The sequence below is a fragment of the Callithrix jacchus genome, chromosome 11, assembly GCF_049354715.1.
Source record: "Callithrix jacchus isolate 240 chromosome 11, calJac240_pri, whole genome shotgun sequence".
Classification (NCBI taxonomy): domain Eukaryota; kingdom Metazoa; phylum Chordata; class Mammalia; order Primates; family Cebidae; genus Callithrix; species Callithrix jacchus.
In genome coordinates this window covers 81350577-81374562 of record NC_133512.1, presented here as the reverse complement: position 1 = coordinate 81374562, position 23986 = coordinate 81350577, and the positions used below count along the sequence as shown (strand labels likewise).

Genomic DNA, 23986 nt, shown 5'->3' with positions numbered 1-23986 from the left:
TTTTTTTTTTTTTTTTGACAGAGTCTTGCTCTGTCACCCAGGCTTGAGTGCAGGGTCACAGTCTTGGGCTCACTGCAGCCTCTGCCTCTGGTTCAAAGGATTCTCCTGTCTCAGACTCCCAAGCAGCTTGAACTACAGGTATGCACCACCATGCCAGGCTAAGTTTGTTGTATTTTTAGAACAGACAGGGTTTCACTATGCTGGCCAGGCTGGCCTTGAACTCCTGGTCTCCCTCAAGTGATCCGCCTGCTTTGGCCTCCCAAGATGCTGGGACTTTCTTTTAACTTTTAATAAATGTAGCAGGAATGTCTTTCATCAACATCACCATAAAAAGAAAATAATAATAAAATGGAAGAAATCATCTAACAAACAGAGAAATAATTTTTGTGGTGGTAGCTCCCCACAAATGTCACAAGTCACTGCACTTGTATCTAAAGACAACACTGAATGGTGCTTTGAAGGTGGTTTCAATCATGAGACTAAAGAGGTAGCATTTGCCTACCAAATACCTGTCACTTCTACTCCAAGGCCTTCTGAGGCTATGGGGAAGCCTAATCCCATGGCCATGAGCAGGAGCAGTTGTCCAGTGTTGCAAATTTCTCTTTGAGACATGGGACAGGGAATGTTCTGACCTCTAGTTCTCAATCCAGAGGGTCAGCTTGGGTCCAGTTCCAGTCCTGCACCAATTAGCTATGACAGTGGAGACAGGATCTAGTTGAGAAAGGACTGTGATTGGCCTAGCTTGAGTTGAGTGTCCATCCTGGAAGAATCAATCGTTGTCAAGGGCTGGAATATTCTGGTTGTCATGGTTTGGACCAGGTATCCACCTCTAGACCAGACAATTCTGAGTAGGGGCAGGATTATATAAAAATTATGGAAGCTCCATGGAAACCTTATCTTGATGATGCCAGTACAGAGAAAGGACTTGTTGTTCCCAGATAATACAGAGTACTAGGCAGACAAAAGAACATACAACAATGTAATATAATAAAAGGTAAAAAGTATAAAAGCCAGAGACAGAGGCGCAACATCAGGAAGTTCTTAGACATGATATCTAGCAAGAAAGAATTCAAAGGCATTAATCAGTTTAACCTTGAAGAAAAGATAGGATTTGGATTTATGGACAAGTGGAAAAGTAACTTTCTAGAAGCAGAAAACAAGATAGTGGAAGCTTGGAGGTGGAAGTGTTTGGAGTACCTACCGGGTCCTTGAGCAATTTTGTTTGGCTAGATGTGCAACTACAAGAAGAGCCAGGTCTGAAGGCGTTACCAAGGACCTTCAACATCACACAAAGAAGTCTGAATATTATCTTGCAGGCTGTGAATCACCATAGAAGGCTTTTGAGCATGTTAGAGAAACGGTTAAAACCATAAGTTAAAAACAATAATCTGGCAGTGTTGTGTAAAATGAGTTGGAGAATAAGAAACAAAAGGTGAAAAACCTCCAAACTCGCAAAGGTCTTGCAGTATAGCTACAGTAAGCAAATTAGGACAGCAGTTCCCAGACCTGACTGTGTTTAGGAAACACTTGGGTCACTTGTTAAAAATGCAGATGCTTGTGCTAACTCCACAAAGGTTTGGGGCTTGGGGAATCTGCATTTTTTTAAAGCAACAATAACGAGGTGAACTGTGTCCTGAGTACCATACTTTGAGAAATGCTGATCTTGAGAAGTAATAGGAGAACCAATTTAAGAATAATATAGTGTGAAAGAGTCCTTATTCACCCTTGCTGAGCTTTCAAAGGTCTGAAGTTAGCCCTGGCCTTGGTATAATGGGCTTAAAGTCAGAGCCAAGCAGAAGGTTGAGATATGAAGCCTCACTCTCTCCAAAGTTTATGTGGGCTCTGTTTCATGTGGTGGTACCTCTCTGTGGGTAAGTCAACTAGAAACCTTATAGCATGACTCACCCAAAGAATAGCACTGAGTTCTAGTGGGGAACAGTGCCAGTGAAGAATAATATATTCTGTTTTAAGACTAAGTGTGGTTAGTTTATGTGGGTTCAAGATTCTGTTCTCTACTTGCAATCTATGCAAATTCAAATTTTGGGCAATTAAAACAATAAAGGGTAACATCCTATTTAAAAAATGGGAGATTAATATTAATCATCAGATTTTTGGAGGCTTTGCTATGACAGAGGGAGAAGTGATAAGTGGTCCTAGAAGCAGTATATATGAGCACTGTATTTGTAGACCTTGCTTGGCTATTCTTTGTTAAATAATTAAATATAAGTCTTTTAAAAAATCTATGCCTCCTAAATCAAGAGCAATAAATAAGTTGTTCTGTGCTGCTAAATTCTGAGATCTTTGTTTAGATAAATTTAGTCTGTGTGCCAGATAGTATTTCATACTTAAAAAAAATCTATTGTATATCATACTTTTGCAACATATAAGTCTCACTGTAGTTTATCTTAGATTAAGAATTATTAAAGGTATGAATCTGGTAGAATTTGCTTTGCATATCCTCTTCTTTTCTCTTTTCACCTTTTACCTTCCATAATATTCTTTTGCAGGTCAGCTAAACAACTGGGCTTTGAAAGATTACTCATCCATTTGGTTCAGGATTTGTCAGCATTATGTTCATGTTGCTGAAACCCGTGATCGCTTCCAAATATCCATCTTAGCCTTTCAGCAGTATTTGATGTGGTTGGCCACTTCCTTTTTAAAACATTTTGATAATCTTCTTCTTCTAGCATCCGTGAACCTTTAAAACCAGTCACTTTTTCTAGGCCTCTTTTGCATTTTCATCCTTCTCTGCCAGATTTCTAGATTTTGTCGTGCCCCTGAACTTGATCCTGAATGTTCATCCGAACTTAAACGCTCCCTAAGAAAATTGACCCCTTGTTTTTAAATGCTATGTTTATGCATTGTTACTCAGATTCATATCTTGAGATGGTATTACAATTAGATGTTCAAGAAACGTCTTAAATTTAACATGTCTAAAAGGAAACTCTCCATTCCCTTCCTTCCTACTTCCATCTTTTTTACTCAGATTTCTCCCATTTCAGTAGATGGCACCATCCACCCAGTTACTCAAGAAACAAAGTTAGGAGGCATCCTTGGGGTCTCACTTTTTATTGCCCCCAGCTGCCTAGTAAGACCTGTGGCTCTTCCACCAACATCCCAGACTTGTAATTTCTTCCATCTCTACTGCTGCCTCACTGATTCAGGTCATCATCTGTGTCATTACAAAAGCCTCCTAACTGGGCTGCATGCTTCCCCTCTTCATCTTCTAAACCTCAACGTCTCTGTGGTAGCTGCAGTTATCTTATCTAGCCTACATGAAACACTTCAGTGGTTTCCTGTTGCTGTAAGAATTAAAAGTGTCAAGTTTTCTCTGGTTCACTTGCCACGGCCTTCAGGGCCCTCACATTATATGGCCTCTACATCTCTCCCCCTTCTATGCTTGCACCTCTCTGATCTCTCAGTTCTTTGAACTGGAGAAAGGTCATTTGTCCTAGCTAGATCCCCTTCCTTTAATTCATTCCTTTAATTCACTTCCTTTAGGTCTTTTTGTAGTTGGCTCTTTATTTTCCCCACTTCAGGGAAGATTTTTTCTGTGCATCTAACAAAATAGAAGACACACACACACACACACACACACACACACACACACACCCCTGCTTCTAGCTACTATGACTCTTATTTTATTTCTTTATTCATGCTTATATTTTTATCCAATAGAAATTAAGCTTCATGAGGTCAGGGACCTTGTCCTTTAGATTCATTGCTGTAGCACAGTGCCTGGCTCATAATAGGCACTGAATATGTCTTGTTAAATAAATAAAATTTCTGTTCTGTGAGTGAGTTTAGCACTCATGATGCCTTCTGGTTCAGAAATAAGTCAGTGGAAAGCATACAAGAAGGACATCTGGCTGGGTTCGGTGGCTCACGCCTATAATCACAGCACTTTGAAAGGCCAATGCGGATGGATCATGAGGTCCAGAGTTTGAGACCAGCCTTATCAACATGGTGAAACTCCATCTCTACTAAAAAAAATTTGAAAATTAGCTGGGCATGGTGGCACACGCCTGTAATCCCAGCTACACAGGAGGCTGAGGCAGGAGAATTGCCTGAACCTGGGAAACGGAGGTTGCAGTGAGTCGAGGTCATGCTACTCCCCTCCAACCTGGATGATAGAGTGAGACTCCATCTCAAAAAAAAAAAAAAAAAAACAGGACATTTGACATCTTTGGGAAAAAAAGACTAAAATGAACTTAAAGTGGTTAGTGGAGATTGGAAGAAGGCTTCTGACATGATGTACTTTTCAGAAGGAGGATGAGATGTATAACACCTTAAAAATCGACGGTGATTCAAGCAAGCAAAGCAAACAGAACAGGAAGAAACAGGACCAAAGAAAAAGTTTCTTTTAGGTAGAGCACAGGGCTTTTGTGATAGGTCAGCTGACCAGGCTGGCTGAAACTAAGAAGAGGGGCAGAGTGGAAATGAGGGTGGTAGAAATATTTGGGGACACCAAAAGAAATGATTTGCTTCTCTAGAGGGAAATAGCAAAACTACAAATTATTTTTCAAGATATTGAAGGGATATTAAGAAGGCAAAGTCCAATTTAGAATGAAATGGCCTCAAATCTAGTAGTAAAACTACCTCTATGGGAAGAGAGAAATCTTAGGAGAGTAGAAAGAAGGATGGAGCCAAACCTTCTCATCCCTTTCTGAGTCTGTAAATACAAACTTTGTTATCCATGACTAAAATGTTATAGCACTGTTTACCAAATATTCATGTGTATTAGAAGCACCTTAGGAACTTATTAAAAATAGAGATTTTCTGGTTTAAATCCTTTGGATTCTGATTTAGTACAACTTGCATGGGTTTGAACTGTTCTTTAGTAAGTATTCCCCAAATGAAACTAATACAGTTCTAATGCAAGGTCAGGCCATGCCTCAAGAAACACTGGCTTGTAGGGGGCTATAGTTTTGTCTGTGTTCACATACTGTTTAAGCACAATTTAGTAATGTTGTGAGTGCTTGAAGAAGTGGTTTGTATGTGTATTTAAGTGCACGTATGTGTGTGATTGTTGAGTAGGTATATATAGTGGAACTAACTAAAAAGACATTTCATTCTAAAGATTAGATGTTCTCAATTTTATTGACTTTATTTACAAGTATTGCACTTATGTATAATCTGTTCTTTTATTGGTTGAGTTTTTAAAATGTAATTGGTTTCAGATGATTTTCAAATAATCCAAATTTACAGAATCAGATTTTTAATTAGAAATTAAAAATGGGAGATGAGAGAAATGAAAGAGTGTGTTAATTAAATATGTACTTTCTTTTATTAGAAAGTTTCAATCACCCCACCTGAAATTGATTCTACCCAGATGATTTTCCCGAACTCTGGGAACAGAAATTCCTGTTTTTGTTGTGTATGACCAAGTAAAAACTGAAGAAACTATGTATATTGTCAAAATGACCACCCTGGTAAAGGTGATAGCATTCCCTAGAGATAAGTATTCTTATGTTAGAAAAACTTACAGCTTCCTTTTCCAATGGAATATTAAAATAATTGGAGTCTTCCTCTCTTTTTGTTGTTTTTTTTTTCATTTTTTTCCCCAGAATTTGGTTCCTTTTTCAGAGGTTTCTTTTTGCATTCAGTTCAGGAACTGTTAAAACTTGGCTGTTTTCCAGAACAAGAAATTGATTAGATTGTAGAAAGAATAATGGAGACAGGCTAGTGGATTCAAGGAAAATTGTATGTGTAAAAAGCATCAAATACAATGCTTAGTGGAGTATTCTGCCCATTGCAATTATTCATTTAAAGACAGTGGCTGGCTGACTGCTTGTGTAAACAGAGCATTTTCTGCCCAGTGCCAGTTCATATGTTTAATGTTAGAGATTTTCTAAAGATAGAGAATGTTTTAGTAATCTTTGTGTCTGTCTCCTTTGCCTAGCCCAGGGCCTGAGACTCAAAAGTTTAATGAATGTCTAGATTAGATTGGAGTAGTTTGGAATAAGATACATAATAAATTTGTTATGATTTCCACCCCCAGCCTCTGGACCTAGATTTGATGATCACAATTATAAAAATATAACCCACTGTGCCACTGTTATACTCGGGGTGATTGATTTTTGGTTCTTAGGGCTAAAGTAGCTCAAAGGGTTGTCTTCATCCAACATACTTACTATTCCTGTAATTACTGAATGTATAAATTTCATGCCTCTTTTGTTTCAAACAGAAAAATGGGCTTGGGGAATAAGAAAAGCGAAGAAATCCTTAGCCAAAATAATATACAGCAGGTGTTCTTTATCTCGGCTTGATTTAGTTAGTCTTGCTCATCCAATACCTCATGCTTGTCTGTCCAAATCACTGAATTTTAAACTTCGTTACACATTAAAAAAAAAAAAAAACAACTCACAAGAACCTTGTATTCAGAATAAAAAGAGCTACAGATAGAAACTTTTTGAAGTTTGAGTTTGTGTCTCTTTGAAGGTCAGCTGCCTTCAGTTAATTGCTCTGTTTTGTTGCTCCCTATGTTGATTACTTTTATCTGGAGCCCTAAAGACCTGTGGGGACCTCTGGGGGTGACAGCACCACGACTGAGCAGTGCATGTAGGGGCCCAGAAATGTCAGCATCAGAAACTTCCATGTGAGGATAATGAGTTCAGGCATTTCAGAAATCAACCAGCTTCAGAGAATTGCATTTGAGTGTAGTCATGCTTATTTTTGAAATATAAGAGCTTGAGGCTCCCCTACTGAAATAAAGAGTTTTCAAACAAAGGCCTGGAGGAGCTGGATTGGCAGTTGCTTTCATATCTAAGGGAATGGTACTGCTGTTCAACCTGATCCAAAGTGAAATCTAGAGATGAGAGCAAAGAAGAGAGATGCTCAAGGGTAGTTAAATTGACAGAAACTTCTTATTAAGAAAAAATACATGAGAAATTTTCTTGGTAATAGTCATGTTATTTATCATCTATCTTTTTACCTCTCCACATAGCTAAAGACATTTTATTTTATTGTTCACACATTTAGTTGTTTAATTTTAAATACTTTCTTGCTCATACATTTTACTGTAGAATTGTCTTAAGGACTTGCAGCAGCATTTTCTCATGGTTATGCCCTGAATTATGTCCTTCTCAAATCCATATGATGAAGCCCTAACCCTCAATGCAATGATTTGTAGAAATGAGGACTTTGGGGGGTAATGAGGTCATGAGGATGGGCCCCTTATGATGAGATTAGTGCCCTCATAAGATGAGAAAGAGACCCCAGAGCTCTCTGCCATATGAGAACATAGCAAGAATGCAGCCATTGGCAAGTCAGTAAGAAAGCCCTCACCAGAACCCAACCATGCTGGCACTCTGATCTGGGACTTTCAGGCTTCAGAACTGTACGAAAATGAATTTCTGTTGTTTTAAGCTACCAGGCTCTGGTATTTTATTATGGTAGCCCAAGGAGACTAATACACTTGCATAGTGATAATTAGCATATGGATAGGTCATTGAGTGAAGATGTGAGTAAGAAAGATGTCATCTGTGTAAAATTCCCTTTAACCAATAGTGTACATAGAAGTATATGTTTTATGTATATGAAATTCTGTCACTGTGTTTATAATTGGTAATTATAGCTTAAGGTTCTTTTAATGTATTGTGTTCTTTGAACATTTTGTGAAATACAGCCATCGCTGGTGTACAGTAGAACTGAAGCTATGTGTAAATGGTTAGAGGACAGTGGATCTCCCACAAATTGATTATTAGATAACAAATGCCCAAGATTTAGGATTCATTCCTTTGGGTTCAAGGCTTTGTATCCTTGGGAAACCTTTGGTAAAATGTAAATATCCTTAAAAGAGTAATAAATTGAAACTTTACTATTATTTTTCTGAGAATGTAATAATTTTTAAAATTAACAAATTGTCCTTTTAGGGAGGAGAATTAAGATTCTAAGGAAGAGCAGATTAAAATAGGGAGGTTTCACAATGGGGAGGATGGGCCCTGAAGTGTTCACAAGGATGAGGCATCAGAGGGAAGAACACCCCTGAAAGAGCTCAGGTGGTACAGGGAAGCCAGTTGGCACTGAGCTCCTGGAATATGCCAACAGGAGATACCCGGTCCTCTCTGATCTCTGTGGCTCAAAAATCTTTCTTCTCCCTGTCTCTGCCATCTAATCTGAATGTTCTCAAACCATCGCCTTTGTGCTGTTTTAAAACTCACTCCCATTTTCATAATCACTACCAGATTTCATGTGACTATTCCTATCTCCATTTCTCTTTCTGTCACTGAGGCTTCATGCTGAAATTAGTAGTTCTTTTAATTTTTTATTCTCTTTACCCCAGTTAGAAATTTCCTAAAGTAGAATAACAGCAAAGAGCCTGAAACCTGAGTCAAAACAACAAATGTAATAGATACTCAGTGATAAGATTTATGATTAGCCTTTGCTGTGGGCAAAAAAATTTTTTTAAACATATCAATCATGTCTTTAAATTATTACTCTGGCTGGGCACGGTGGCTCACGCCTGTAATCCCAGCACTTTGGGAGGCCAAGGTGGGCGGATTATGAGGTCAAGAGATCGAGACCATGGTGAAACCCCATCTCTACTAAAAAAAAAAAAAAGAAAAAAAATGAGCTGGGTGTGGTGATGTGCACCTCTGGTCCCAGCTACTTGGGAGCCTGAGGCAGGAGAATTGCTTGAAACTGGGAGGCGGAGGTTGCAGTGAGCTGAGATTGTGCCACTGCACTCCAGCCTGGTGCCTGGCAACAGACCAAGACTCTCAAAAAAAAAAAAAAAAAGATTACTCAAAGGTCATAGAAATCTCTTTGCTAGACAGAATCCTTTAATTAATGTTATTCAGAGATAATTTTGCTTTATTTCTATCTCTTTACTCCTGTAGTTCCTGATACCTGCATGCACTTTGACATGCCTAGAGAGTTTTTGAAGAAGTTCTGCCTTGTATCAATTTTTAGCCTATAGTTAAGTATACTGATGCCCATGTTCTCCTCCAAAAAAATTAGTTTGGAGAATAAAGGTAGGGTTCTTACATAATTTTCCCCATTAAAAGTGGAGCTGCAATCAGGTTAAATACTAAAAATGAAAAGCTGTCTTAACTGCTGCTTAATTAATGAATAGAGAAAAATGCAGAAGGGGCTATATCTAAAGTGACTTTTTTTTCCTCTGGGTTGATCAGTGCTGCCTACCTCATTGTTTTTTGAAGGAGAGTGTCTTTTGTGATTAAATCACTTGTCAGATTTATATTGATATGCAAAGTTTCGTTTTATTTAATATATCTCTAGAAGTTTCACCATCTGTTACTAACATTCTTCCAGCAGGAAGTGCAAGAGAATAGCATTTGTAAGGTAAAAATGTATCAGCCATCGCTAGAGCTTCAAATAATGTTTTATAATTAAGATAGAGAACTCAGAGTAAATGTTGAAGGAATGTAGTTGATAAGAGTAAAATGAAGGCTAACACTGGAGAGTAGGCAAGATGAGAAAAGCTGAAAGACGGGAAACATATTTACATTTTTTCCGGAAAATTTTCAGAAAAGTCCATCTTAATTTTATTTACTTTTAGAGGATGATTAAAATTTAGTGTTTCTCAGAATTCATTGTTTCACCTGTTTAGTTAATACTTATTAAACCCAACAATGAATAAATAAGCATGGTTACAGTGTGTGTGTGTCCTAATGTATGCACTTCCTGACACGTATAATCTTTTATAAACAATACAGAAAATAGATAAAGTTTATCTTTAAATATATAAAGTTTAAATGCTGAATTAAAAACACATTGAAAATGGGTGAGACTAGTTAAATATTTGACATCCTAAAAAAATATTAGATAGGTGGCACAATAGAGAAATATTTAGACATTTAGGTAAATATCTACATAATGGAACATAGTCACTTAAAACAGGAAGGAGGTTGTCAGTGGATCATAGTACATGGGATTGTTAAATCGAAGAGAAAATCAGGGAAAAAAGACTTGTTAGAATGGAAAGCTGATTGTCATAGTTTTTAGAATCCTGAAATTATGACTTCTGATTTAAAATTAGACATATAGTATAAATAGACAATTTTAATTGGTTCATTGACCTTCAAGTAAAGCATGCTTATTTCATGCAGAGTGTCTAGTTTATGGCAATACACAGGTAAGAAGTTCAAAGTGATTATTTGATGAAAAGATGGTTCAAAGGATGATTTTGCCTGTAACAATTCAGAAGAAAAATAAGAAGTAATCCTTTTTGTACTCTGTGTTTCTTTGTGGTGATTTTGATAGCAACAGAAAACTTCAAAAGGGAGCATGAGAGATGCTAAACATACTCTTTAAATAATCCTTCTTGGAACTTCAGTGGTGATGGTTAAATGATGGCTCTGTCAAACCTTTGCATTAGAAATATATTTTCTATTTATAGTAGAAGTGAGATTTCTCTTTATTACTCTTAAAAATATTCTTTTCATGCTTATGTGTCCCTGTGTATATTTGAACACATTCATACCAACTGTAACTCTATATTTATTTCCATTTATATATCATTTTATTGAACCCATTTTTACTGTTCAATGATTTTAAAAAAAAATCATTGAACTTTGGTATTTTCCTTTTTATCATAAGTATAATGCAGGACATTAGAAACTATTTTGAAACATGGAAAGGGTCTTTCAAATTTTTGATTTTGTACTAATAAATTAGTTATATTATTAGCTAATATAACAAATTCTAACATAACTGTCTCTAAGTATGTGTTATATGTGGTAGAATGTATTATTTCTATTATTCACTCCTCTGCCTTGTAAGTATATTGTACATCCTTGCCTTTTACTATTTGGGGGGGTAATATTTCAGTTCTCCCTGTGGGAAGAGAGTACTCCTGGATCCCATTGATATCAGGCTTATCAATGTGATTTTCTTTGGCCGGTAGAATACAGATGCTCCCCAACTTGTGATGGAGTTAGATCCCAATAAAATCATCATAAGCTGAAACTATCATAAATTGAAATACTTTCAATACAACTAACCTGCCAAACATTGAGCTTAGCACTTAATATTTAAATGTTCAGAACATTTACGTTTGTTGGGCAAAAATCATCTGGCAACATAGTACCTTGTCGAGTACCAGTTGTTAACCTCATAATGGTGCAGCTGTCTGGGAGCTATGGCTCACTGCCCCTGTCGAGCATCTTGAGAGAGTGTGGTTATAGAATATTGCTAGCCAGGGGAAAGATCAAAATTTTAGCTTATTTTCCTACTCTTGTTCTTATAGTAGATCCCTTTCTCACATAGACACATACAAACTGCTGGTGGCAGTCATTCTTTTAGCTCTTGGCTTTGAGATAAACCAAATAGAAATTCTTTAATTTTTTTGTAATCAGGAAATAATGCCATTAGTATTTTTGAATAGATTCATTACATACATTTTTATCCATTATTATTTGACTAGTTCCATCTAATTGTGAGTATTTGTGTTTTCAAAATTGAAAGCATTGCTCTGATTTTATTTTTTAAAGAAGGAAATTTAGTTAACCTTTGTTTTAGTTTTCTTGGGTTTTCTTTTCTTCCAAAGTGACTTTAACACAAAAAAACGTAGGGGAGTTCGCCTGTAAACCTTGTGATTTGGGAGCTGTTGATGACAGATGTAAAGGGAGCTATAAATTTTAGCTCTTTAGTAGTGAACTATCAATATAGTTGTAGCATCAATGACTTATAAATTATTGTTCTCCAATTGTATAGAATATGAGATGAGCAGTAATCTAGTTATATGAATCACAAGGCCAAGATTCTCATAATACCTTTATTGTACTAACTATACATTATTGACAAATATGCTTGCAGAGGATAAGATATTTTTTTCTTGAGCTTCCTAAAAGTATAGAATTTAAGTTATACATAAATTCTGTAAGTGTATCTGTTAACATTCAATTGGCCAATAAAAGGTATTGCCTTCAAAATGAAATTGCCTTTTAAGTAATCTTAAAAGCCCCAAGAATATACTACATACACAAATACCTCTCAATAGGAGGTAATATTTTCTATGAAATGTATTACTCTAGTCGTAGCATATTCACATAACTGAAATATTTTTTAAATCTTAGGATAAATGAAAAATTTGCTATTTATAAGTTAAAGTTAGATTTTTCATTCTCATCTTTTCCTCTTTTTTCCAGTTCAGTTTCTTGGCTTTATATATTCTATAAAATGGAACATAATGCTGCCCCACAGTTGATTGTTCATTCTGACCATTCTAACCATTGATGTTGATCTCTACTTAATTAGTTCAGAATGAGGCAAAGTGTTTATTGTAACAACAGCAAAACTAAACAATGACGCATGTGGCAGGTTGGCTAATGAATTCCTGATATTAATGTTTTAGGTTAAACATATCAGTTTAAGTCCAGAGTAGATCAAGATTTAAAAGTATAATTCATAATTTTTTGTGGGTATGATTATGAGGATGGTCTCTCATAACTTGAACACTTCCTATTCTAAGTTTAGAACTAACCCCATTACACTTTACCCCTGACAAAAGATACAGATTTTAAATTTTTATTTGCATGAGAGTTTACTCCTAAGAAACATATTTGATTTTTTTTTTTTTTTGAGACAGTGTCTCACTCTGTCACCCAAGTACCCAGGACAGAGTTGGTAGCACAATCCCAGTTCACTACAACTTCTGCCACCCATGCTCAAGTGATCCTTCCACTTTCGCCACCTGAATGACTGTGACTGCAGGTACACGCCACCACATCTGGCTATTTTTGTATTTTTTTTTGTAGAAATGGATTTTGCCATGTTACCTAGGCTGGCCTTGAACTCCTGAGCTCAAGCAATCTGCCTGCCTCAGCCTCCCAAAATGCTGAGATCGCAGTCATAAGCCACCACACCTAGCCCATACTAGATTTTTATTTAACAAAAAAATCAATATTTGTACTAAACTTTTCAGTCTCAAACTTTGCTCTGAAATATTTTCTAAAAACTGTCTCTATCTGAATTCCTAACATTTTTGCATTTAGGTTTTCTGTGTGGCCAAAGATATCGGACAGCATTCAAGTCAGACGAGTCAGACTCAAAACATACTTCTGTAAAGCTCTAATTTCTCTAATAATGCAGATCGCTGCGCCAAAAGCTTCAAAGTGACATTGGAATCCTCAGAATTTTGATGAGCACTCTCACTTTTATCACAGAATTTTTGTTTGGGCCTACAGAATTTCAAATCTACATTTTGCATCAATCAAAACAACAAATCAACTATTCATTTTCAGTGAAAAAGAAAAAAACAATAAAGAAGAAAAAGTCAACCAGGTGCTTATCTGTTTGGGTTATGTATAGACCAAAATGATTGATCCAATAATTTTGGAAAGACATGATCAGAAAGTAGAGAGAAGTGATTTGAAAGTTCTGTAACAATGATATTGGCTTCCAGCAGACCTATTATCTGTTTGGGGTTATGTATAGACCAAAATGATTGATCCAATAATTTCGGAAAGACATGATCAGAAAGTAGAAAGAAGTGATTTGGAAGTTCTGTAAAAGTGATATCGGCTTCCAGCAGACCTACTCCAGCTAATGCTCTAGGTTCTGAATATTTCTCATCTACAATGCTGAAGTCTAAGTTATCTGTCCAGATTGATGGTAGACTGCAGATTTCAAACTGGTACATGGTTAGTTTTGATTCTCCCTGTCCCCCTCTGCTAGTCCAAGGAATTTGATTAGATTTCCAAAAACTTTAGTCTGGAAACAGTAACCATCTCCCTGCAGTGTTTAGGGATTAAGAGGATACCTTGTGACTAATCTAGACCTACTATATTTCTGCAAGTGTATGGGAGAAAAACAGAACCAGCCCAGACCCAAATGGATATGGATGATGACTTTAAATCAAAGAGAATAAAAATGATAAAACCACTCTAATTGTTAGTTGAGATTTTTTCATACTCTGCTTCTTTCCAGGAGAACTTTGAAAGTTTGTTTTCTTGTTTAACCTACAAAAAAGAATTAATACAAAAGCAATTGAAAGGAAGAAAGAAATTAAAGAGAAAGGCAGAAGCAAATATGCTTACTGTGAAAAGAGTTCAGGTGACTGCTATAGTTAGGCATCAGTTTGGTTATGAGCTTCCTGGCAGCCTAGTGGGAAATGGAGTTATTATGAATAACAGAGTTTTTATATCAGAAAGGAGAATGTATACCATCTCTTACAAGGAGATAGGGTTAATGCTGAGTGGTATACTAGCAGTGTCTTTTTAACATTTTTTAACAGAAGCAGAAATCGCATAGTTGTTTTGTGATGGTTATCAAAATAAAATAGGACTTTAAAGATTGACACACATCTTAATCGAGCAGATTCTTCAAATGGTGAAGTTGTGTGAATATCCGCAGAGGTTAAATGCTGCCCAAACATAGAGGAGGCTCAAGTGTCTCAGGACTGACTGGATTCGAATCCCTTAAACTGGTATTTGAATACTCATAAGACTAATAAAGTTCTTGTTAAAAATACAGATTGTTGAGCTCTATTCCTTTAAGTTCTGATTTAGTCAGTTTGAGATGAGATCCAGAAATCTATATTTTTAACAGGTACCTAATAAGATTCTAATGCAACTAGTCTGAGTAGCATTTTGAAAATCAGTAGCCTGGACTCTTTTTTTTCATATTTCTTTTATGTTAGTCAAATTTTTCTTAGGAATCAGAATAATTTAATAATATACTATCTGAAGACAACCTACAGGCAGGTATTTTATAATACTGATTAAGAGGAGAACTATACAGGATCACACAAATGGTAGGACTTTTATTCTATTTATGCAAATAATAGAGCCAGACTAGTATGCTAGGCTACACATAGCCCCCTGCATAGGTTTCCCCTAGTCAAGACCAGATTCTCCCCAAGAAAGAGTTTTGAGTTTGCTCCAGTACTTGGTTGACTGATGAATTCAAGCATCGAGTTAGAACAAATCAGACATAGTTTTGTGTTTGAAAATCCTTAGAGAAAGTATTACCTATGGCACACAAATAGTTATCCAAAAAGCCTTAATGATGACCCTTTGCAGGTCTCCAGATATGTCTGCCAGGATAAGTGAGCTGCTAGATGTTCCCCAGATAGTTGAACACATTGACCTGTTATATGATGCTATTTAATATCGATCAGATAAATGTCAGAGAATGTCTGACAGAGGCAGTGGTTTTTGTTTCATCAAGGTTAATGATAAGTCATTCATCCAAACAGCTGGAGGCTCCCAGGACTCCCTGCTTAAGACCATTGCTGTTTAATGAACATCAAGCCATCTCAGCAGCATTTAGGAGGCCTAAACTACTGAGTTTTTATTTCTTATTAATTAAAGACCACTGATTTCAGCCTCTGTTGGTTAACTGGTAACAATTCAAAGCATATCTTGATGTAAATGTTCATTAAAATATAACTATTGGTTTTGTAACACAAAGATAAGGTGGATATTCTCCCTTTTCCAAATCAATTTCCCTTATGTGGCAGATTGTTTTCACATGTCAGATCTTGCTAGCTGCTCAAGATGCTTATATAATTTTTGATATTTTATAAGAAAATAGCCTGATTTTCCTTTTTCATGAATTTGTATAAGATAAAACAGTGTCACTTCCATTATACATCACCAGGCTAAGGAAGGCTGCTTTTGTCTTCCCTTAATTCCTAGGTAGCATGTTCAAGGAGATTGGTTTACTTTCTAGAAATTAACATTGCTTTCCTACTTATCTCTGCAGTGGCATTATTCTGCCCTTAACTAAGTATACTTACAACCTTTGGTAATCCATATATGCCTTTGGCTAAGGATTTTTTAAAAGTTTGACACAAAATGGACCCCTTGTCTTAAAAAAAATAACCTAAGACTTTTAAACTACCTTTCCCCTTCAAGCTCACTTTAACAGGCCAGACTTGATGATGAGTATCTTTAGTAATTTTGATATATTCTTTTACTGAAGTTTTATAAACTTGATGGTTTTAGAAGAAAGTACATTTATGAATGGTTGCTATAGTAGATGAGCAGTTTGAACATTATAAGAAGTATGTGGAAAAAGCAAATTGAGGCTTTCCACATTTTCAAAACTTTTAGTTAAGCTTGTTTTACTGTAGGCATACAGTTTTCTATTGTTGGGTCTGTCTCATTATTTTTTGAGCATTGAGTAGATTGATTCGTAGTATTCCCATATTAAGTATAATTTGTAAGCAGATTTACGTAGATAGGTGTCCATATATAAATTAAGATATAGATTGACAAATACCTGTCTCATTTTAAGTTTAACAAGTAGCGTATCTAGTTGAAGTGTTGTGGGACTGATTATAGTGATCAAATAAAGGTGAGATATGTTTAGCAAGGAATCTTGAAAAAGTTGAATTTTGGCAGAGTTTGAAAAGAAAGAGAAGGGACAGATCTGGATTGGAAGAATACAAATGTCATTCACATTGAATAAAGTGACAGATGGCTAAGAGTATAAGGGATATTAAACATTCTCTGCTAGGATAGTGAAGAATAGCTCTCTTTCTTTGTTGGGCCTGCTTCTGCCCAGAATGATTTCTAGCATAGAATCAGAGATATTTGGAAGATCTTTGAATTTATCCTACATGTCAGCCTTATGAAATGAAGTCCTGAGAAGTGAGATGACTTCTCCAGGGCCAACAATTGACAGTGGTGGAGGTAGAGCCAAAATGCACAAATTTCCCATAGAACTTCTTACATATTACACTACACTGCACTGTTATATCACCCCATAGGTGTTAGATCTCTTTATCCTGAACATTTTAGTCATACAGAAAAGATAGAAGTGTCTAACATGTAGGACTTTAGGTTGTGTAACTTTGATGATCCAGTCATTGTTTTTTTCTATTAGCAGCAATTTCTTCTTGGTCCGAAAGCTTAGCAATCATTTAAGTAAAATTTTCCCTGAGTACTTTGTTTTCCCTCAATTCTTCACAGCCCTAGCTCTGTCTTTTTAGCACATATTTTTAAATTGACTGAACATTTTTGAACTATTCTTATCTTGGTATGCTTTCTTAAATTGTGATAGAACTAGCCTTAAAATGTGTATTGTAACTGTCCTTTCATGAGTTTAATTGTTAACATGGGTTTGAGAATATGACATATCTAGAAGGAAAAGCAGTTCTAGATGCCTCATTTTCTTTTCTGTTTATTCAACAGCAAATATTTATTTTTATACTTGTTGTTTATATATTCTAGGCACTAGGAATACAACACTGCATGTGGACAGTCACTGAATTCCAGAATATTATAGTCTAGTAGGAGGCAGAGATGAGTAAACAAGCAGCTATCAGACTCAAGCAAGCTATTTATTTCAAGATGGTGATACTTGATTTGAGGTCTGATTATTTAATGAAAACCCCTATGTATGTGTTTATTTTCAGAGCATATTAGTTACATATGCTTTTTTATTTTTCTTTAAAAAAATTTTTTTTCTTGCTCTGCAATTAATGTTATATATGTTTTAAAAGTGTTATTAATCTTGGATTATAATTAATAAGTGTACTCACATATCAATTACCTGTTAGTGTTTTTTCATCTGGCTAGATTGACTATTTTCATGGGATTTGAGATTAATATGGAGTTATTCAGTCATGTTTTAAGCACATATTTCAAGCTACATTATTATTAAGATGGAGAGGCAAAAAAGCACAGTTTTATTTTTTTTGCCAGAGTGAGACTTACTTAATGGGGAATACTTTAGAAGACCAGAATTTTATATTAATAAATATTACGTATTTTCTCCTGTGGATTTTCCAAAATTATTCAGAGTGTCTGTTCACTGTTACTATTCCACAGGATTCATTCCAGAGGGATTAAGTAAGGCATAGTGGATGTAATATTCAAATGTATTCCTTATGTGAGTTTTACACTGATTATAGTCAGAAAAAAATTTAAGTATGTTAACTGGAAAAGTAGGCAGTGTTATTTCTTTCTACAATTTATGATAGTATTATATACATGTAGAATATTAGAATGCCTATATTTAAAATATATATGCACCTATCTAACACTAATCAGTTTCAAGGATCTGGGACTATTTATTGGTGATTATAAGACATATGCTCTTTCATTTTCATTTTGATTTAATAATATTCTAAGTCCATACTTCAAACAGAAAAATGACATTAAGGTGAGAACAGCATTTATAATGTGTTACATTCCATAGATTTTGTGTTTATCATGTACGAAAGTAACTACCATTTCTTTGCCTATTGCATATTAAAGTACATAGTCCAATGAAAACTATGGGTTTTCCAGGTAACCTACATGACTAGTTATTATTGACTGTTTTGCCTTGAAACTCTTTGATTGATTCATGAAGAAAGTTACATTAAAATAATTTTTAACATTTATCTTTAACAATTTTAATTCAAAATCATGCATTTTCAGAATTTTCTTAAATCTGTTTTCACCCAGTGCTTCTAGAGAGAAAAATTATAGTCAATATCAAGTTTCAAAATAATAATAGAAAGGGCACTATCTATCTTCATGTATAGGAAAGCACTTTTATCTTTAAAAGATCTCTAAATGTTCTATCATCTCACAAGGTGACTAACACTTTAGAAAAATGACCTCACATTTCTACTTCAAAGGAAACCAGCTTCTACTGTCTGAAACCATTTCTACTGCTATCCTAATTACTTCACAACACAACTTATGTGCTCAGTGCCCACTCTCTGTAGGAAGTTAGTGGAAGAATAAAAGCTCATGAACACGTAGCCCAGAGATTAAGGTGTATACACATTATTTTACAGAAGCTAAGTTTTTTTCTTATAAAAGTAATACATGTCTTTGTTTACAGAAAAACATCAATCAATACATATATGTATAAAGTACTAATTTCAAGTCCCACCAGAGAAAAACATTTTGGCCTAATATGATTTTTTGTGTGTTTGTGTTTGTCTTCTTTCTATGCCTGTGTGAATGTGTTTGTGTGCGTGTGTGTACTTAGATGTGTGTATATATATGCATGCATATGTAATCAAGTTATACATTTGGTTCTGGAACTGCTTGTATAATTTATTATGAACATGTTCCCATGTTGTTCTAGTAATCTTTTGTTGCATAACAAACCAACTCAAGATGTAGTTGTTTAAAACATCAGTGTCTTCAGTCTTTGGCAGGGATCACCAGGGACAGAACATCTCTATTGCACTTTTGTATCATCAGAGATGGCTCAAAGTCTGGGAGCTGGAATCATTAAAATATTTCTTCACTCATTTTTCTGACAGTTGATGCTGGCGGTGGGCTTAGACCTTAGCCCTTTGATGCTTGCCGCCTATCAATTGGAATGCCTCCACTTGGGCTCTCTATGTGGCTGGGGTTTCTGTTGGAAGACAATTCTCCATGAATATTTCATGGTTCTACATGATCCAAGTCCTCTGAACAAAGGCATTTATAGAATGTTTTATAAGGAAACATTCCAGGATAGTAAAGCTTAGAGACATCTCCCTGCCTGGAGACAGTCTAGGGTAGTAAAGATAAAAACTTGTCCTCCTCCCCAGATTTGCTTGCATTCCAGAATGAAGATAATGCTTCTCTTTCTCCTGAAGGGAGGATTGGCACATCATCAAAAGCTCTATATAAGATCAAAGGTTTTCTAATTTGGGGTTTCTGTTTTATAATGTACCCCATTGCATGTGCACAAACCATCTGGCCATCATGTTGCCCTGCAAGGACTTGGGCTTAGAAAACTCATGCAAGATGTTGTTGTTCTTGCTGGGAGTAATAAACTGTATTTGTCTGTAATTCAGAGGTCTCATGTTTTGTGTGTGTGTGTGTGTGTGTATCACACAAATTCATATTAATATGGACGTATATTGGTATATATGTATATACCTCCATCCATCTGTCCATCCATTCATCCATCTTTCCAACCATCCATCCATCTTGTGACAGTCTAAATTGTTCACTTGGAAGAAAGATAAAATCTCAGACCCTTCACAGTTTCTGATATAATAGTTTCCCCACCAAATGGTGGCTGTATTTCAGAGGTAAGTCTTGGAAGGAAGAGTCAGAATCAAGTGGAACCTGTATCATCTTTTATATTACAGCCTCAGCAGTCATGTCGTGTCAATCTTGCTGGATTTCATTGGTAGATCACTCACAGAGGCCTGCCCATGTTCAAGGGTAGAGGTATGGACTCCAACTTTTAGAAGAGAAATAGTAAGACTCTGGAATTAAATGAGACCAGAAATATTGCTAGACCATTATTAGACAATTCAATCTGCCACATACATCAATACAAATGAATCTATCTTATCCTTTTTAATTTCTGCATAAATTCCTGTTGATGGACATTTAGAATTTCTGCACTTCTTTTAGCTTAGAATTTTTCAGATAACAGTGTGTAAGGTAAAGACCTTTGTGTCATAATTTTATGAGTTAGTTCAATCCTAGAGGGTAAGTGGCATCCTTGCCTCATTTCCCTTCTCCTCTAGGAAAATGGCCTCACATTGAAGAAAAGGAAAACGAGGCAAGGATGTCAGGAAAGCAAAAATGAGGATGATTTACTGAGCTGACCACCTCTCAGTATCAAGCATGATAGATTGCTCAGTCTTTCAGAATCATATTCTCAAACGCAACATAAACAATGTCTCAGGAAAAGGAAGGAAGTGGGAGTAATTTATCTGCTGTCTCCTGTCTCCTACTGGCCAAAATTTGCTTCTGGGGCATTACTTCCTCTAGGCATCGTGCACCTGCTTGATTGGTACCACTTCTACATTAGACTTAGCAAATATGAAGTGGCTTACAAGAGGTGTCTAGTGTGTTTGTATATCCTGAGTTTTTGTGTAAGGATTATGTATTTATATAAATCTTTGTGTACCTATGAACTTATATCACTACAATAAGTTATAGAATTGAAATCTCACAATTTTAGAATATATATATTTAAAATTTTGTCCAATGACAAATATTACTAATTGTCCTCCATAAAATTTATATACATTCATACTCTACCAAGTGATCAGAAAGAATTTAACCTAATCAGCTAGACTTAACCAGTGTTCTATTTACTGCCAGTCTAGTAGACATAAGTCTTTGTTTTCCTAGTTTTTGTTTCTTTGAATTTTTTGGCGATGCTGAACAGATTTTTACATACTTACTCATTTTTTTCCTTAGCAAATTGTTTTTTCTTGTCTTTTTTGGCTTTTCAATTGAGAAATATTTTCTTTTTTTTATTGATATTTTAACTTGCTATCTAGATTATAAATAGTAATTCTGTCTACATTTACAAATATATATTCCAGTTTTTATTTTTATATTATTTTTGTTTGTCATATCTTCTGTCAAACAGAGAATAAAAATATATCAGTCTTCTGCTTTATAGTTCCTGACTTTTGAGTATCTTTTTTCTTTTTTTTTTTTAACTAAGATGTTTGTTTTTTAACTATATTTCCTAATTTGTTAGTTTTACAGGATAGGTGGGCCCCAGAATTGGGGTTTAGGCCAGGAGTGTTCTTAGCTTTACCCAAAAAGAATTCAAGGGCAAGCCAGTGATGTTAGACAGCAGTTTTCAATTGAGTGGTATCATTCCTTGCATTGCAGGGCTAACTCATAGGCAGTACAGCCAGAGTTACTGAATGGGTTCTTGGCAACTTATATTTACATATGTAAACCCACTTTCAATTATATGTAAATCAAGGGGCAGGTCAATGTAAATTGAGAAGCAGGTCATTTAGAACTTTTAAAGAAAGGGGCAGTAACTTCTGGGTCATTGTCATGGAAAAAGGTAGTAACTTCTGGGTCATTGTTATGGCATTGTACACTATCATGGCACTGGTGGGGGTGTCTTATGTCAATGAGCAATTAGGGCAACTAGGGATCACTGGTTTCTGCCTAGTTTTTTACTTTATTTTGTATGGACTAGATCCTGTTTTGATAGCAGAAAATAAGTCCTGCCAATCTTCTACCCTAATTGCTGTTTCTATTTTTTCTTATTTATTTTCTGACTATACATTATATTTTCTGACTTTAGTAGGTTTCCCATTGATTCTCTTTGTATTTCTAGGTAGATAAATATATCATTTTAAAAATTTTATTATCTTCTATATACTTTTCCTACGTGCATTTTGAATTTTTCTCTATAACAGAATATTTTTCTAAATATTATGAATATTCTCTAAGACCACTGGAAACATAAGTTTTAGTTACTGAATTATTTTCTACCTATATGGCATAATCTAATTTTGTTTGCATTTTTTTCAAATTACAAACGATGCTATGAGAATTATCTAAATCAATGAATCTTTTCTACCTTTCTGATAACTACCAAGAAGCAGATTTCTAGAGGTAGGATTAGTGGGTTAAAAGTAGAAACATCTTCAAGACTATTGTCAAATTGCTTTTCAGAAAACCTTTACTGCTGAAAAATCTCAATGACAATGTAAGGGAATATCTATTTCACTTTTACCTTTTAGCACTGATTTCTATCACTTATTCTAATTTTTATTTGATAAGTGATAAACATCATTGTATTAATTTACATTTTGCTTTGAGTACAAGGGTACAAGGACAATAAACATGTGATTTGTGTATTTCATAAGTGAATTTTTCTTTCATGAACTTAGTCTTTTTTAATTGAAATCTATTTTTCAAATTGATTTACATAATAACATAAAGAGATTATGAGTGGTATTTGGGGCAAATATTTTTCCTATATTGTAATTTGACTTTTGATTTCATAGACATGTATTGTTTTAAAAGTACAGACAGATCTCTCAATTACTTTATGTTTTTGATTTTTGTTCATTTCTTGTAAGTTTCTCTTTATCAGAAAATCAGGTAGATATGTACACTGAGGTTTATTAAAATTAGTAAACTATATGTTTGGAGCAATTTTAGGTTCACAGCAAAATCGAGCAGGAAGTACAGAGAATTCTTGTATATCCTCTGTCCTCACAAACACATACCCCAGCTTCTCCCACTATTGACACCGTGTACCAAAATAGTGCATTTGTTACAATTGATGAGCATACATTGACACATCATTATTACCCAAAGTCCATGGTTCACATTAGAGTTCACTCTTGGTTATGTACGTTCTATGGGTTTAACAAATGCACATGACATATATCCCTCATTGTAGTATCATACAGAATAGTTTCACTGCCCTAAAAATCCCCTGCACTCTCACTTGTCATCCTTTCCTCCTAACTAACTTCTGGCGGCCACTGCTCTTTTTACTGTCACGATTGTTTTTGTTTTTCTTCCCCAGAATGTCACATTTGAAATCATATCATATGTACCCTCTTCAGATTGGCTTCTTTCACTTAGTAATTTGCATATGTTTCCTACATGTCTTTTGATAGTTTGATAGTTCATTTCTTTTTAGCAGTGAATAATATTCCGTTGTCTGGATATACCACAGTTTGCTTATCCATTTCCTATAATAAATATTTATGTGCAGATTTTTGTGTGCACGTAAGTTTTCAGCTTATTTAGGTAGATACCAAGAAGTGTGACTGGTAGATCATATGTTAAGAATATGTTTAGTTTATAAGAAACTGCCACACTGTATTCTAAAGTGACTATCATTTTACATTCCCATCAGCAATGAGTGAGATTTCCTGTTGCTCCATATCCTCACCAGAATTTGGGGTTGTCAGCATTTTGGATTTTGGTCATCCTAATGTATATGTGGTGGTATCTCATTGTTGTTTTAATTTGAAATTCCCTAATGCTATATTATGTTGAACATCTTTTATATGCTTGCTTTGCCATCTGTATTTTTTATTTGGTGAGGTGTCTGTTCAGGATTTTTGCTCATTCTTAAAGGTGATTCATATTATTATTGTTGAGTTTTAATTGGTTTTTGTATAGTCTAGATAACAGTCCTCTATCAGATGTTTCTTTTACAAATATTTTCTCGCAGTTTGTGGCTTATTATCTGATTCTCTTAGCATTATCCTTCACAGAACATAAGTTTTAAATTTTAATGAAGTCTAGCCTATTAGTTATTTCTTTCATGGGTTGTGCCTTTGATGTTGTATCTAAAAAGTCATCGCCATACCCAAGGTCATCTATTTTTTTCCATGTTA

General features: G+C 35.2%; 1 protein-coding gene across 17 annotated transcripts in view; it reads left to right on the top strand.

Moving 5' to 3' along the window:
- Positions 1-23986, top strand: part of IMMP2L (inner mitochondrial membrane peptidase subunit 2) — a 935160-nt gene that overhangs the window by 734013 nt on the left and 177161 nt on the right. For 2 of the 17 annotated variants that reach the window (XR_013524086.1, XR_013524085.1), the window contains one exon: positions 22-138. The exons of 14 other annotated variants lie outside the window; for them this stretch is intronic. Coding sequence is in view for 1 of the 3 variants with exons in the window: in XM_078343194.1 (XP_078199320.1) it covers positions 12957-13028 (72 nt within the window). In the remaining 2 variants the exon portion in view is untranslated. Of the gene's footprint in view, positions 1-21; positions 139-12956; positions 21064-23986 lie in introns of those variants that run through there. One more of the 17 variants, XM_078343194.1, reaches the window with a different exon arrangement.